Raw genomic sequence first — 16,909 nt, forward strand, 5'->3', positions numbered from 1 at the left:
AGACAAGGTCCATACAACTAGAGAACCCAGGTGGTTTGAATAGCATTAAGTCTAAAACTGCTAGTCTCACATGGGTCTAGACTGCAACCTGGTGTAGAAACTCGACTAGCATAGCACAGACAGCTGAATAAAGAAAGCCAAAATAGTGCTCGCTTCGGCAGCACATATACTAAAAAAGAAAGCCAAAATATTCCCAAAAATAGTAGGGGTAGAGTGGCACATGTTCACAGGTCTACAAAACCACCCTATTAGCAGAGTTCCACACATCTCTTACACACTGAACAACTTCACTGTTGTTCCAGCGTGGGTTGTAGGGTGTCCTGATTGCTTTCCAACATTGCTAACTTCATACAAGATCTAGTTAGGGAGTTCTTCCATGTATTCAATGGGACACCTGTAGACTTTCCCACATTTCTCATATTCAGTCGGTATCCCTCCAATGTGGCTTCTTTCGTGTTTTTGAAATGAACTGGAAAAACTGAGGCTTTCCCACATTTATCATGTATGTAAGTCTTCTATCCATTGTGCATTTTTAGGTGTTTTAGTAAGTCATGACGACAATGTGAAGGCTTTATCACATTCTTTACATTCAGTTTCTCTCTGGGGTCAATTTTTACATGTTGAGTTAGGCTTGAGGAAACAGTGAAGGCCTTCAGTCAGTGTGTACATTCAAAGGACTTGTCTCCAGTGGGACTTCAAATGTGTATTTACAGATGTGGAAGTGGTGTAGGCTTTCCCACATTCCATACACTCACAGGGCTTCGCTCTAGTGTAAGTTCTCAAATGGAATTTCCCACGTTCACCACTTCCTAGGTCTTCTATCCATTGTGAGTTCGTAAATGTTTTTTAAGGAATGAGGGCCAAGCAAAAGCTTTTCCACATTCCTTACATTGATAGGGTTTCGCTCCAGTGTGAACTGTTAAATGTCCAACTAACCTTGAAGAAAGATGGAAGGATTTCCCACATTCTTTGCATTCATAGGGTTTCTCTCCAGTGTGGATTCTCAAATGTTCATTAAGTCGTGAGGACTTAATGAAGGCTTTCCCACATTCCTTGCATTTATATGGCCTCTCTCCAGTGTGAATTCTCAAATGTGTTTTAAGAATTGAGGAACTACTGAGGGCTTTCCCGCATTCCTTACATTTATAGGGCTTCTCACCACTGTGAGTTTGAACATGTCTACGAAAGCTTGAGATCCAAGCAAAGCATTTCCCACATTCCTGACATTCAAAGGGCTTCTCTCCAGTATGAATTCTCAAATGATGATTAAGATATGAGGAACTACTGAGGGCTTTCCCACATATCAGACATTTATAAGGCTTCTCACCAGTATGAGTTTGAACATGATTACGAAGCATTGAGGGCCACTGGAAGTGTTTCCCGCATTCTTTACATTCATAGGGCTTCTCTCCAGTGTGAATCATAAAATGTATATAAAGGTGTGAGGAAGTGTAGAAAGATTTTCCACATTCGCTACACACAAATGGTTTTATTCCAGCGTGAAATCGACTGATGTGTTTATTGAGACGTTTCACATTTGCGTAACACTTCCCACACTCCCTACATTCATAGGGGTCTCTAACCGTGTGCATTTGCATATACACAGGGTGACCTGCTGAGGGAACTGAGATCCCTGGAAATGGAATCATCCATTCATAGAGGTCTCCTCCACCATGACTTCTCCCCTGTGTCTGAAAGTGGGAATGACTAATGAACGTCATCCCACAGCCACTATTTTCTGAAGGCTTCTCTGCCAGACTGGTTCTCTCATACATGCCGTGTGGAGTCAGGTGGAAGACTTTACCACCCTGACTCAACTCAGAAAGCTTCTCTCTCGTAGAGCTTTCCTTTTGCAGAGGACGGAAGCTGTTGGCATACTGAGTATGCTCAAAAGTGTTCTCTCTATTTTCCGTTCTCATGTGTGTCTTAAGGAGTAAGTGTTGGCTTAAGATTTTCCCACTTTGCTCATACTCAGAGAGCTCTGCTCCCTGGTGGGTCCTTTCCTGTTGATAAACAGATGAAAGTTGATGATCGGATTTTCAGATTCATTACAGATTTCACACTTATAAAGCTAAAAACATGATGATTCTTCCCATTTTCAATACATAAACACAGCTCCTGCTGACTGCCTTCAAGTTAAATGAGGGAACTCCTCTGACAAAAACCGATGCCATCTACTCTGCTCTTAGAAACGTTCCATTAAAATTGCAGGAAAATGTTTAGACTCAATCCCTCTTATATATGTGGAAACTTGTACTTGTGGTATCTAGGAAGCAACAACTTCCAAGACAGGTTTGGATTATCCTCCCAAATCCTAATCGAGTATCTCTGAATTGCTTTCTCTTGGATGAATGCCACTTGTCTCAAATACCTCCTACTTGCACTGATTTTATAACAAAACTACCAATCTTTTTTTTAACGTGGAAAAATAGGAGATATCACAACTCAACCTTACTTTTTGAATTTCTCTGGCTGTTTTTCCTTCCCCCAAATCCTGGAGAGATGGTGACTCTTTGCTTTGATGTTGAGTTTGCCATTCTAAAGTAAAACAAATGTAAGCATTTGCAGAAACAAATGACAGGTTAAACAATTAAAAAAAGATAAGACTCAGTTTTCTTTACTTTCATATTAAAAACTGTGAAAAAGGGGGCACATGGGTAGATCAGTCGGTTTAGCATCTGATTCTTCATTTTGGCTCAGGTCATGATCTCACGGTTTTGAGATTGAGCCCCATGTCAGGCTCCATGCCAACAGGTGGAGCCTGCTTGGGATTCTCTCTCTCTCAAAATAAATAAACATTTAAAAAAAAGTGTTGATAAAACAATAAAGAAGAAAGATTTCAGCAGTTTGTCTATGGGAAAATTTGGCACTAAGTGCAGATGGTCAAACTTTGGTGGTCTGCTAAAAAATAATTCTTGGAAAATTAAATATAGTGAGCAAAAACAGACTATTATCAAGGTAGAAAAGTAGGAAACCTCTGGACAACTAAGTTTACCAAAATGATATCTTAAAGAAGAAACAGAACAGGTCACTTTGTGACATCATAGAAAGCTTAAGTAAAAGAGGGAAGGAAGTTAAAGATACGCAAAAACATCAGAGACAAATGGTTTCAGCACTATGAGACAAAATGAATCTTAAATTTTACACATTGCGAGTATGCCATATTTCAGACTGACTAGTGACATTCTTCTCATTCACCAGCGATATCTGTCACAACACTCACCTGGGAAAACTCCTTTCTCCACTGTCCTCAACTCTTCTTGTTCCAACCTAGCTACTAGGCTGGGTTTTGACTGTTGATATCCTGTCCAGGGGGAAAGGTACATTAATAGAAGAGGACTGTGTAAGAAATGACAAAGCTTCTGATGAAAACAGTAAAATCATTTCAAAAGGACTAGAAAAGCAAATCAAAAGATTACTTATCTCTGACTCTGAAAGCCTAACCCAAAGGTATGTACACATTTACAGAGCACATAGACATTTATTCAAACAGCAAATAAAGGAGGTGAGGAAAGGAGACCTTCCTTTTGATGGGGAAAGCACTAAAGCTATAGTACTCAAATGCTGGAGTGTGTCGCAATCATCAGGATGGCTTATTGAACACAGAAGACAGGGCAACAGCACCAGCTTTAGAATTCAGAATGTCAAAAGTAGGGTCTGATTTGGTGCGTCTGGGTTGCTCAGTCAGTTAAGTGTCCAACTTCAGCTCAGGTCATGATCTTGTGGTCTAGGAGTTCGAGCCCCACGTCAGGTTCTGTGCTAACAGCTCGGAGTCTGGAGCCTGCTTCCGATTCTGTGTGTCCCTCTCTCTGCCCCTCCCCAGCTTGTGCTGTGTGTCTCTCTCTCTCAAAAATAAATAAACATTAAAAAATATATATATGTTAAAAACAAACCCCAGGGTCTGACAATGTAAATTCCTAACAATGATGGTGTTAGTTACTGTTGGCCCTAATGCCACATTTATGGAAAACCCATTAAAGATTACAACCCATTAGTGCAGGGACTATGCATCTCTTATTTCCAATTATGTTTCAGATTAGGCATCACCGAGGCTGGAACACCAAAAATACATAGTACAAATTTGTTCCTAAAGATGTTACAAGGAATGTTGGCAGCCTTACCTACTGTGACCAGGTTCTGGTAGTTCTCCAGCATCACATTTCTGTATAGGTGTCTCTGAGAGAGGTCCAGTAATATCCACTCCTCCTGGGTGAAGTCCAATGCCACGTCGTCAAAGGTCACTGCAATCTAAACCATCACACCGGGATTGGCTTGACACAAGAAACATCTCCGCCAACATTCATGGGAGAATGAGGACGGGAGACTCAATACCGATGCAGGGTTATGAGGTTTCTCATTATCCTCCCATGGTTCTGTGGTCCTAGGTACTCTTCTCTCAATCTAGACTCACTCACTGCTCCTCTCCACTCATATGGTTTTGGTGTCACCTTTTAAACAAGACCTTATGCCAGCTTAACCACAGTAGTAGGTCTTCACAGTTTCCTCTACTATAACACACTCCTGAGCATGCTACAGATCCTTCATGAACAGCACAGAATAACTGAATTCTTTGAGAAAAGGACACTTATACTATCATGTGAGAGCTCACAGCAAGGCGGAAGCCTGCATTTGGAATCCATGAGCTTCCGGATTGATTACCGAAATACCAGAATTTTTTCAGGGTAATCCCTTTTTGATAGGAGAGTTTCTACTTCCAGAGGAAATTCATCTGGGGACTCAGTCCTTGTCTGGAGTTTATTTGCTTTAGGAAGCTCAGGACACAGGTGTGTTCACCTGGTGGATGTAAATATGGCTTTCTGTTGACTGATAATGCTTTTTTATTACCTGATTATAATTTTTCGGCCTGACAGCCACCATCCCTTCTACCTCTGTGTTTTCCTCAGGATGGGAGAAAGGATTCCTAGAAAGAAGATCTTGGGGAAAGGAAAGGATACTTCAGAATACAGAATTGACCCTAGTTCCCAGAATCACCCACCTGAAAATCATTCCATCCTAATTTAAGATCCCCATATATCCCTGCATGAGAAATCTCACAGAAACACACACTACTGCCATAAAATACAACAGCCCTGCCTCACCTGGAGCCAGAAAAAGGACTTGCTAGACACGCTACCCATGAAGAAAGAGGTCATGGTCTTATTTTACAGGTATGGAAACTTAACCCCTAAAACATTTGGTTCTTTATTTGCCCAAAATAATAAAACTCATTAATGAGATTATGTACCACCAATTCCCAACACCCACACCAGGAAGCTGACTTAGATAATAGCATTCTCTGGCATATTTCGGCTCTTTCTAAAAGAACAGCAGTATGACTAATTTAGGACCAGGTTGTTGGACTCCAGGTTGTGTGGGGATGACCTTTAGAATTCTCTGGAAATGAGAATCAATAATGACTTACCATGGGTCAAGTCAATGGTTGCCATCCTGGGAGAGTGACGGTGAAGTCTACCTACTGGGAAATTTGATCACTTCAGTACAACTTATGAATCTAGGTGAATATGACAATCTTCATTATTCTTGACATTGGGATACCCACAGTCCTTTTCATACCAATCATTAATCAGCAAGCATTGCCAATCCATCATCAAACATCACACATTAGCTGTCTCTCTGAAGGTGGTATGTGGGAAATTACTGAAAATGTTATAATCTATGGCATGAAAGTCACTAATATCAATTACCATTCACTGCAAATCAGTATGTGACAGATATCTGTCTCACTAACTTTATTATACCAGCTCACTTAATTAGCGTAACAACCCATTTCAATAGATATCACTAGCCCTACTTAATAGCTGATAAAGCTAGATTCATAGAACACTAATCATTGGTCCACCACCCTCCAATTAGGAAAAAGAAATACAGAATTGAATGCAGATAGGCTTGTCTCAAATGTGTGATCTGAGGTTCTTATTCGCAAATATGATCAGTTGTCAATCTAGACCTGCACTGTCCAGTTTAGTAGCCACCAGTCACATACGCTATTGAGTACCTGATATGCAGTTAGTAAAACAGGATTTTAAATTTTGTTTAGGTAAACTTAAACACATCTACATTCTCAACTGTATTTACTGCATGCACGTACGAAGTACATGTCATGAAAATTTTATGTCCAGTGAATTCTGAAATCTTACTATGACTTAAAAGAATTTAAGATACTTCCATTTTAACGGTGCCTGAGTGGCTCGGTCAGTTAAGTGTCCAACTTCAGCTCAGGTCATGATCTCACTACTTGTGGGTTCGAGCCCTGCAGCAGGCTCTGTGCCAACAGCTCAGAGCCTGGAGTCTGCTTCAGATTCTGTGTCTCCCTCTCTGCCTCTCCCCTGCTGGTGCTGTCTGTCTCTCAAAAATGAATAAACATTAAAAAAAAAAAATTGAAGAAAATTTAAAAAATAAAAAATAAAAAAATACTTCAATTCTTATATGGGTTACATGCTGAAATATTTGGAATAGATGGGATAAAGTACATTATTACGTATGATCTCTTTTTGTTTATTTCATGTACAGAAAAGCTTTAATCATATACATGGCCTGCAGGTCATATGTCCATTGGCTAGCATTAGCCTAGAATACTGCTGGCCATTATATAGAAGAGAAAAATGAAGTGTTTTATTTAGTTAATACCTTGAGCTTTGGCTGATGGAGCTTACAGTGGCTTGGAGCCCTGAGCCTCCTTTTTTATGTTATCATAATAGGTTTATTCTTTCATTCTTTCCACAAACAATTAAGATAATTGTGGTCCTGTGCTAGGCACTAAGTAGAAAACAGTGAAATATACAAAAAATGTCCCAGGATTTAATGACCCAACATTCCTAAGGGACAAGATACTCAATTATTAATGGATACATCCATTCATCAGTGCTTATGGAGGAAAAACTCAAATAGGTGAGAAAATAAAGACTATCCTATATACAAGCACAAAGGTATACATGAATATTTTGGATTGCTTCTTGGGCAAGGTAAAGACAGAAAAAGAAAAAAACCATAGGCTGTTCCAAACAGGACCCAAAAATATATGAAAAATAATGATGGAAGGATTTTAAAGACTCAGAAGACATTTCAAGTATTCAGCAGCTTCAACGGGTCTTGACTGAGGCTCAGTTCAGTTAAGGTTTGCCCACTTCCACTTACCCTGGCAAAGGAGCAATGCCAAATCAGTCTGTGTTTCACACTGGTCTATTTTATGAGTCTTCCCAGAAAACCTTCTTTTTGTATTATCACTTGTTTTTCACCAGGTTTTTATATTTACTCCATTGTTAATGAGGCTTCCTTCTTGCCTGGGTGGCTCAGTCGGCTAAGTATCCGACTTCAGCTCAGATCATGATCTCACAGCTCTTGAGTTCGAGCCCTGCGTCAGGCTCTGAGCTATTAGCTGGAGCCTGCTTCAGATTCTATGTCTCCCTCTCTCTCTGCCCCTCCCCTACTTGTGTTCTCTCTCTCTGTCTCTCTCAAAAATAAAACATTAAAAAAAATCATAAGACTTCCTTCTCACTTTAATATCTTTTAACCTGATACAGTTCAAACGATAACTCCTATGTTAAAGACTAATGACTCGGGGCACCAGGGCAGCTCAGACAGTTAAGGATCCTACTCATGATTTCAGCTCAGGTCATGATCTCACAGTTCATTGGCTCGAGACGGCATCAGGCTCCACGCTAACAGTGTGGAGCCTCCTTGGGATCCTCCTTGGGGGAGAGTCTCTCCCCCACTCTCTCCCTCTACCCCTCCCACACGTGTGCAGACACACTCTCTGATAAATAAATGAACTTACAAAAATTAATGACTTTTCAATAAACACAGAACAGCAGCCCAAATGCTGATCTACAAAACTGAATCCAAATGATGGTAAACACTAGAAGTTCCAGCTTCTTTACCATAAATGAAATTAACCCTCATGACCCAAAAATCTTTTTTTCCAAGAATTCTTATTCTACAGGTGAAAAGACCAGAACCCTGAAAATAACAAGCTGTCACAAACACTGCATCTCAAATGCTAGTATCGATTGCACCTACTCCTAGAGGTCTCAAAATGGGGCCTTTGGGCTGAATAAGCCCACGAATGTGTTTACTTTTGTGGCACGTGTACAGACATTTTTCCATTTGGTTTTGTTTCCTTTTCTGATGGAGATGTAAATGCTATGCAATCAAAAGTGTAGACCTTAAGTATTTTCTGGATGAGCTCTAACAACTGTAGTTACTCACCTTATCACAGTCTTAAAAAAAAATTGAGAATGGACAGCATATTGAACTTCTAAAAACACAGACAACATACTCGTCTCCCTGAAAAGCCCTCTTCAGCCTTCTAGTTCACTCCCCCACCCTAATTCCAGACAATCTGTTTCTGATTTCTTTCAGTTTCTATCAGTTCCTAGATAGGTTACTCAGTTTGTAAAACGTTTACAAATATATATGCTGACTTTTTTCTATTTAAAGAAACAATAAGGGAAAAACATTCTTAAATCTCCCAGTGAATTTTGGACTTGTCCACTTCTTCTTATGTTTCTGTCAAGCATTGGTTTATACCTTGTGCCACAATATTATTGGGTACACACAAATTTTGAAATTGAATCACATTAGAGATATTGAATCACCTACTGTAAAGAACTCTATGTGTAGTAATGATTTATGACAATGTTGTCTGATATGGAGATCCATTTTCTTTTGGAGAGCTCTTTGGGTATCAAAGATGCCCTTGATTTTCCAATACGTGACATAGGCCCTGGCTCAGTGAGGGCACCAAGTGACTGCTGACTGACAGACCAAGACCACAGAGTCCCTACGTCACTCAAAGCACATCTAACTAGGAGCGCCTGGCTGGCTCAGTCAACAGGGCACACACCTCTGGATCACAGGGTCATGAGCTCAAGCCCCAAGGTAGGTGTGGAGGCTCATTTAATAAAAAAAATTTTTTGAATTTATAAAAAACACAGTACATCTATCTAGATTACATTGAAATAACAGTCCCTGACAAAATATATATCCCAGGTTTTAGGAGATGTAGTTAAGTACTCTAATATGAGTGTGGGGTCTCATGCCTCTGAGCACTCACCCACCAGTTAGGGCACGTCTGTAAACTTCTTCCCCACAGACCCCCTAATGTGGATACTCGGGTGCTGTTTCTTATACCTGTTGTCACCCATGGTTCCCTCCGCTCATCTGCTCACCAGTCATGGCTTGACTGTAATCCAGAGGTTTTCAAATGCTTGCCCATTGTGCCAACTACCTCTGCCCCAGGCAACCCAGAAAACTTCTTTACAACCAGTTGACTGCAATGGTATCACTGACAATAAGGTCTGACCCAGTCTTGGGGTGAAGGGCCCTGTACAAATGTGAACTTCCCTATTACTCTCCATCACCTGTAGGGTCTGTGAGTTGTTTGTATCTCTGTTACTCTTCCAATGTATATCAACAAATCAAGGAGTGGGGTACCTGGATGGTTAAGCATCCGATTCTTGCTTTTAGAAGCTCAGGTCATGATCTCACAGTTTTGTGGGTTCAAGCCCCAAGTAGGGCTCTGCACCCGTAGCACAGTAGTTTTTTAAAAAGTCTTAATTCCAGGGGCGCCTGGGTGGCTCAGTCGGTTAAGCATCCAACTTCGGCTCAGGTATCTCAGTCTGTGGGTTCAAGCCCCACATCAGGCTGTATGCTGACAGCTCAGAGCCTAGGGCCTGCTTCGGATTCTGTGTCTCCCCCCCTTCTCAAAAATAAACAGTAAAAAAAATTCTTTTTTAATAAAAATAAATAAAAAGTCCAATGAACTCAGATTAAACCCAGCTATAGCATCTAAATATATCTGCAATATAGACATTCTTGCCAACTGGCAGAATTCCCTTATCTCTGACACATAGGGTAAGGGCCATTATAGTAGGAAAAGTTAAAAGGAGGATCCTGGAACTCCCCACCACTGGACATAATCATCCAGGAATAATACTGACACTGCTGAGGGAACTGCAAAGACTAACACCAACATCCAGTTTGCCCACGGACTGGGAAAGAGAGGACTGGCTTTGAAGAAATAAACCATGGACATCTACAATCACCTCGAGAACAATTCCAGAAACCTAAACTAAACCTAAACTGTACTGGGTTGACATATTTTGTCTATGCTTGTTGTATTTGTTTATTTATGTGCCAGGTATTTATTTGCATAAACTAGGCTTTCACTTCTGCTATATCCTTCCCATTTTGATTAATATACAAGTTATTACAGGATAACATTAGTTTTTAGGTAAAATATTTTCATGAGACTATGACTAAATTTGAGGAGTACTTTACAAATGGACTGTGATGGAGATCAAATGACACTTGATGTACACTTAAAACTCCCTTACGCAATATAATTAGGTACACATCACCCACAAAATAGTTTGTGACAGAGATTTTGAAGCCTCTGAAACTGAAGTTCGGAAACTAAAACTGACAGGCCTGTTTCTGCAAATGAAGTTTTTTTTTTTTTCTTTAATGTTTATTTATTTTTGAGAGAGACAGAGACAGAACGCAAGTGGGTTAGGGCAGAGGGAGAGGGAGACACAGAATCCCAAGCAGACTCCAGGTTCCGAGCTGTCAGCACAGAGCCTGACGTGGGGCTCGAACTCACAAGCTGTGACATCATGACCTGAGCGAAGTCAGACACTCAACAGACTGAGCAACCCAGGCGCCTCCCCTTTTTAAAAAAAAATTTTTTTTTACTGTGCAAATGAAGTTTTACTAGACAAAACCACACACATTTGTTTAGTAAGGGGTATGGTTGCTTGTGCAACTACAAAGGCAGAGCTGAAGAATTCCAGGCCGGATGGCCAGCAAGGCAGAATGTACTCAATGCAAGAAGACTTCAGCCACCTCCACTTTAACCTCGAACTTTCTAACTGATTAAGGTCTTCTTTCCAGGTTCTCTCTGAACTCAGACAAAAGACCATGTGGGCAAACGATCCCCTGATGGAAACCTAAACTTCCCCCTTCGGCAGGAAGTACCGCCTGAGCCACAAGGCCCTGCATGATGGACTCCAAGACAGTAATGGACCTGACCTTCACAGCCCACCTGCAGTTACTCACTAACCCTTACCTGGCATTTTTCTTATATGAACCTGTATTTTCAGCACTTTAGCTACATTACCACCTGGGCCTTTTCAGACAAAAAGTTGGCAAGCCTGGTTACTGGACTCACTTATCGGTGTATGAAATTACAGAAAATAAAGACAGCATGCAAGGCACCTGGGGTGACTCAGTGGGTTAAGCAGGGATTTGGGAGGACAGGGGTGTTGAGTGGCTTAGTCCGTTCAGCGTCCGACGTCAGCTCAGGTCATGATTCCAGTTTCTGAGTTCCAGCCCTGTATCAGGCTCTCTACTGTCAGCAGGGAGCCCGCTTTGGACCTCTGTTCCCCTATCTCTCTGGACCTACCCCACTCGCGCCCACTCTATCGAAAATTTAAAAAATTAAAAATAAAAATAAATTAAAAAAATAAAAAGGTGGACTTCAGCTCAAGTCATGATCTCACTGTTTGTGAGTTTGAGCCCCACAGTGGGCTCTCTGCTGTCCGCTCAGAGCCCGCTTGGGAACCTCCTCCCTCTCTCTCACTGCCCCTCCCCCACTTAGGCTCCCTCTCCCCAAAATAAACAAACATTTAAAATAAATAAATAGGGGCGCCTAGGGTGGCTCCAAGCGTCGGACTTCCACTCAGGTCAGGATCTGGTGTTCATGGGTCTGAACCCTGGGTGGAGCTCTTGTGCTGAGAGCGCAGGGCCTGGAGCCTGCTTCAGATTCTATGTCTCCCTCTCTCTCTCTCTGCCCCTCTCCCGCTCACACGGTCTCTTTCTCAAAAAAAAAAAAAAAACATTTAAAAAAAAATTAAATTAAGACAGCACGGAAACATCAGGAATCTCAGAAACTCTGAGTTTCGCAAAGAGCGTGTGAGACTTCCAAGTCAGTATCATGAAGAAACAATGGCTCTGCCGCAGGTTAGAAGAGCCTAAGAGACAAACAATTGTCATATATAAACCTTGAATACATCCGAGATCCAAAACATATTCTGAGGTAAAGTGGAAAATTTTACTTTTTATACAGTACATATTGCATAACATTTTTAATTTTTGTGGCTGAATCACTGTATTATGATTTCAGTAGTAAAACCTCATCCTTAAAACATGCATTACCGAGTATTTAAAGGTCATGTATCATGTCTACAATTTATTTCCTATTTACTCGCAAACAATCCGCTAAAAAACACATTTCTTTATCCAAAAAGCGCAACCACGCAAAATGCGAAAATGGGTGAATCTGCTTCGGTGCACATTCCTAGCAACAGTTGCTTATATTTCCTTTAGGTTTAAGATTTTACGCAAAAAATGTCGGGAAAAAACTTAGTCCAAATGCCCTGTTAATGGGAAATCCAGTTATTCTGAAAATGGAGTATTCACGCCTCCATTCTTTTCTCCCGGAGTCCCTGGCTTGCAACTTGGTGGGAATGGACAGGCTCAGGAGGGTCTCAGGAAAAGCGACGTGAAAACGGTTTCTCTTTAGTACAAAGACCAGTGGAGCACGTGTGTATAACTTAGGTACTGAAACATGCACACTACACACATCCGAAAAAGCAGATCACCTAAGACAGTGTGCCCCGAAGAAAAGACGAGCGCAAAGCCACATTCTCAGATAAAACAGCCTCTTCCCTTCCCCACCGAAAGGAAACACAGGCCCCGCTGAACCAACTTTCCAGAACGCTCACCGGCCGGGTCCCTGAGGCTGCGAGTAACGGGGCGGAGTCTGGGCCACTCCCAGCAGCAGAAACTCTTTTCCTTTGGGACAAAAGTCACAAAGGCCGCTTGCACACTGCAGGACAGGCGAGCACAGTGGCCACGAACACCCCGCGCACGCGCCCTCCCAGCAGGACCACAGCGGCTCCGCGCCAGAACCGCCGGCCTCAGCGGCCTGTCGGGCGGTCTAGGCGGATGCGAGCCGCGCGGCCCGGCCGTTAAGCAGGACCATCGCCGACCCCGACTAAAACCGGCCTTGGACTCCCACGTCCTGCCTCCCTTCACGCCTTCCCCCACTACGGCAGGCCCACGTCCAACCACCAGCAGACCAACGTGCTCAATGCTGCGCGAAGCAGCAGGCGAAGAAACTCCGGCGAACGTGTGACACCACTTCCGCTTCCTGCCGGGAACCGGGGGGCGGGGCTTCCACCTCAGACGGCGGAACTGGGCTTCCCTCGGGCGTGGGCTTCGCGCTGGGCCTGAGGCCTGGATCCCGCCCGGAGGACAAAGCTGGGGCAGGAACCAGGTATGGGGGCGCGGCTACGGGCGGGGGCGGGACCCTGCGCGGGGCGGGGTGGGGACCGAGCCGGGGGTGGGAGGCGAGGCCCAGCTCCCTGGGGCGGTGGCAGGGCGCCAATGGGCTCAACCCTACAGCCTGCGCAGTAAATGGTTTCCTGCCGGCCTCCCTGCACGTCCTGGAGACTCTACGGTCGTTGTTCTTGTCGTTAAGCCCGAGAGTCCGTCACATTGTCTGCCGCAGTCCATCCCGTCTCTAGGCCTTGATTTCCTCATTGTCATTTGCGTTGGACACGACGCTAAAGTCTAGTCGTTGATGCCTTGCTTTCATTGTTATGACAGTTCCTGTAAATCTTTCCTTTTTCTGTGTCAAATATGTATATCTGTTTTTGTGAGATCGCACTGATACCAGGTATTCCTCTCTTCAGGCATGGTTATAAAGTTGCTCCCCTAATCACGTTTGCTGTGGTTTTCATTGGATGGCCTTTGTGCAGTTAGTAAAGATCTCTTTAAACAGGACTAGAGTATATCTACTCAAGACTTAGTGGAGGGGAGTGGGAGGGAATGGAGGAAGTAAGTGAAGGGGATTAAGATGTACAGTCTTCCGGTTGTAAAATAACTGGGACACTGGATATAATGTTCACAATAGGGAATATAAGCCAATCCAACATTGTAACAACTTTGGTGACAGATGGTAACTAGACTTACTGTGGTGACTATTTTAGGATGTGTGCATTGTATAGGATATATATATCAAATTGCTACGTGGACGCCTGAAGGTAATCCAGTATTGTATGTCAGTTGTTCATCAGTAAAAAGTGAAAGAAATGTCCATGTACATCATGCAACGTGCTTTATGCATACATTGAATTGATATGTCTCTTGTTAAGTTAATGTTTCATTAATAACTGTAGAAACTTTTAATTTTTATAGAGCTAAGAAGTCTGGTTTGTTTTTTGTTTTTGACCAAGAGAGTTCTCGAGTCAGGGAGAAGGGAAAGGGGAGAGAGAATCCTACGTAGGTTTGACAGCGGGGGGCTTCATCTCACAACCCTTGGGATCATGACCTGAGCTGAGGCGCCCCTCCCCTTATTTGTTTTTGGTTACACTGGACATAATGGTAAACTCTAATCATTGATTCCTTGTGTTTTCAATGTAATGACAATTTTATAAATCTTTCATATTTTGTTCACATATATATTTTTGTTCTTGCTTTGTGAAAAACCACTAACACTGGGCATTCTTCCCTTATTCAGGAATGGTTCTAAAGTTATATTTGCTGTGATTTTGAATGGGTTATCTTTGTACAGTTAATAAAAGATCTTTTGAAATACTGATTTAAAACATATTTCATCCAGACTTGTTCATGTGAATCATTAAATGTTTTGTACCCATCTATTGAATTGATACCTATTTTGCTACATTAATATTTCATGTTTATTGCATAAATCATTAAATTTTATATAGGCAAAGAAGTGTTTTTATTTTAATTTTCCTTAAATATCATTGAATGTTTTTTTAATGTTTATTTTGAGAGTAAGAGAGAACAAGGGCAGGGGGGCAGAGATAGAGAGGGAGAGAGACAGAGCATCCCAAGCAGGCTCTGCATTGTCAGCACAGAGCTGGAGGCGGGTCTCAAACTCAAGGAACCATGAGATCCTGACTTGAGCTGAAACCAAGAGTCAGACACTTAACCGACTGAGCCACCCAGGTGCCCCCAAAAAAGTGTTTTTAAAAATTATATATGAGGGGGGAGCCTGGGTGGCTCAGTCAGTTAAGTGTCTGACTCGGTTTCGGCTCAGGTCATGATCTCACAGTTCGTGAGTTCAAGCCCCACATCAGACTCTGTGCTGATGATGCAGAGCCTGCTCGGGATTCTCTCTCTCCATCTCTCTCTGCCCCTTCCACACTCTCTCTCTCAAAATAAATTAAAAAATAAACTTAAAAAATAAAAAAAATTGTATATGAGGGTGCCTGGATGGCTCAGTCGGTTGAACACCCGACTTTGGCTCGGGTCATGATCTCATGGTTTGTGAGTTTGAGCCCTGCATCGGGCTGTCAGCCCGTCAGCACAGAGCCTGCTTTAGAACCTCTGTCCCCCTCTCTCTGCCACCCTGCCCCCATTTGCACTCTCCCGAAAATAAATATTTTTTATTAGTTTTATTTTTTTTAATTTACATCTAAATTAGTTAGCATATAGTGCAAAAATGATATCAGGAGTAGATTCCTTAATGCCCCTTACCCATTTAGCCCATCCCCCCTTCCACAACCCCTCCAGTAACCCTCAGCTTGTTCTCCATATTTGAGTCTCTTAGGTTTTGCCCCCCTCCCTGTTTTTATATTATTTTTGTTTCCCTTCCCTTATGTTCATCTGTTCTGTGCCTTCAAGTCCTCATATGAGTGAAGTCATACATTTGTCTTTCTCTAATTTCACTTAGCATAATCCCCTCCAGTTCCATCCACGTAGTTGCAAATGGCAAGACTTCATTCTTTTTGATTGCCGAGTAATACTCCATTGTATATATATATACCACATCTTCTTTATCCATTCATCCATCGATGGACACTTGGGCTCTTTCCATACTTTGGCTATTGTTGATACTGCTGCTATAAACATCGGGGTGCGTGTGTCCCTTCGAAACAACATACCTGTATCCCTTGGATAAATACCTAGTAGTGCAATTGCTGAGTTATAGGGTAGTTCTATTTCTAATTTTTTGAGGAACCTCCAGACTGTTTTCCAGAGTGGCTGCACCAGCTTGCAATCCCAAAAAATAAATATTTTTTAAAAATTATATATGGATTTCCTAACTTGCCTTAAAAATCTCAATTATATACAGATTTTGTAATTTACTTCTTAAATATAATCTATTTAAAAACACCAAAAGAGGGGCGCCTGGGTGGCGCAGTCGGTCAAGCGTCCGACTTCAGCCAGGTCACGATCTCGCTGTCCGTGAGTTCGAGCCCGCGTCAGGCTCTGGGCTGATAGCTCAGAGCCTGGAGCCTGCTTCCGATTCTGTGTTTCCCTCTCTCTCTGACCCTCCCCCGTTCATGCTCTGTCTCTCTCTGTCTCAAAAATAAATAAAAACGTTAAAAAAAAATATTAAAAACACCAAAAGATAAATAAAAAATAAAAACACCAAACTTTTTTTTTTATTAAAAATTTTTAATGTTTGGGGCGCCTGGGTGGCGCAGTCGGTTAAGCGTCCGACTTCAGCCAGGTCACGATCTCGCGGTCCGTGAGTTCGAGCCCCGCGTCAGGCTCTGGGCTGACGGCTCAGAGCCTGGAGCCTGTTTCCGATTCTGTGTCTCCCTCTCTCTCTGCCCCTCCCCCGTTCATGCTCTGTCTCTCTCTGTCCCCAAAAAAAAATAAATAAACGTTGAAAAAAAAAAAATTTAAAAAAAAAAAAATTTTTTAATGTTTATTTTTGAGAGAGAGAGCATGGGCAGGGGAGGAGCAGAGAGAGAGGGAGACACAGAATCCAAACCAGGCTCTGAGCTGTCAGCACAGAGCCTGACAAGGAGCTCAAACTCATGAACCTCCAGATCATGACCTGAGCCGAAGTTGGACGCTTAACTGACTGAGCCACCTAGGTGCTCCAAAACACCAAAGTCTTTAATCC

General features: G+C 42.3%; 1 protein-coding gene across 2 annotated transcripts in view; it reads right to left on the reverse strand.

Annotated features, from left to right (window-relative positions):
• Nucleotides 1–706: 706 nt before the first annotated feature.
• The window catches only part of LOC123607353 (zinc finger protein 121-like), a 35,421-nt gene continuing 19,218 nt past the window's right edge, over nucleotides 707–16,909 (reverse strand). The window contains exons 1-7 of one of the 2 annotated variants that reach the window (XM_045496517.1): nucleotides 12,744–13,320; nucleotides 5,423–5,476; nucleotides 4,846–4,934; nucleotides 4,122–4,248; nucleotides 3,224–3,304; nucleotides 2,456–2,538; nucleotides 707–2,003 (exon numbers count right to left, since the gene is read on the reverse strand). In XM_045496517.1, the coding sequence (XP_045352473.1) occupies nucleotides 819–2,003; nucleotides 2,456–2,538; nucleotides 3,224–3,304; nucleotides 4,122–4,248; nucleotides 4,846–4,934; nucleotides 5,423–5,447 (1,590 nt within the window). In that variant the 5' untranslated portion in view covers nucleotides 5,448–5,476; nucleotides 12,744–13,320 and the 3' untranslated portion in view covers nucleotides 707–818. Of the gene's footprint in view, nucleotides 2,004–2,455; nucleotides 2,539–3,223; nucleotides 3,305–4,121; nucleotides 4,249–4,845; nucleotides 4,935–5,422; nucleotides 5,477–12,743; nucleotides 13,321–16,909 lie in introns of those variants that run through there. The other variant, XM_045496518.1, reaches the window with a different exon arrangement.

Source organism: Leopardus geoffroyi, chromosome A2 (assembly GCF_018350155.1).
Source record: "Leopardus geoffroyi isolate Oge1 chromosome A2, O.geoffroyi_Oge1_pat1.0, whole genome shotgun sequence".
In the NCBI taxonomy this organism is placed as follows: Eukaryota; Metazoa; Chordata; class Mammalia; order Carnivora; family Felidae; genus Leopardus; species Leopardus geoffroyi.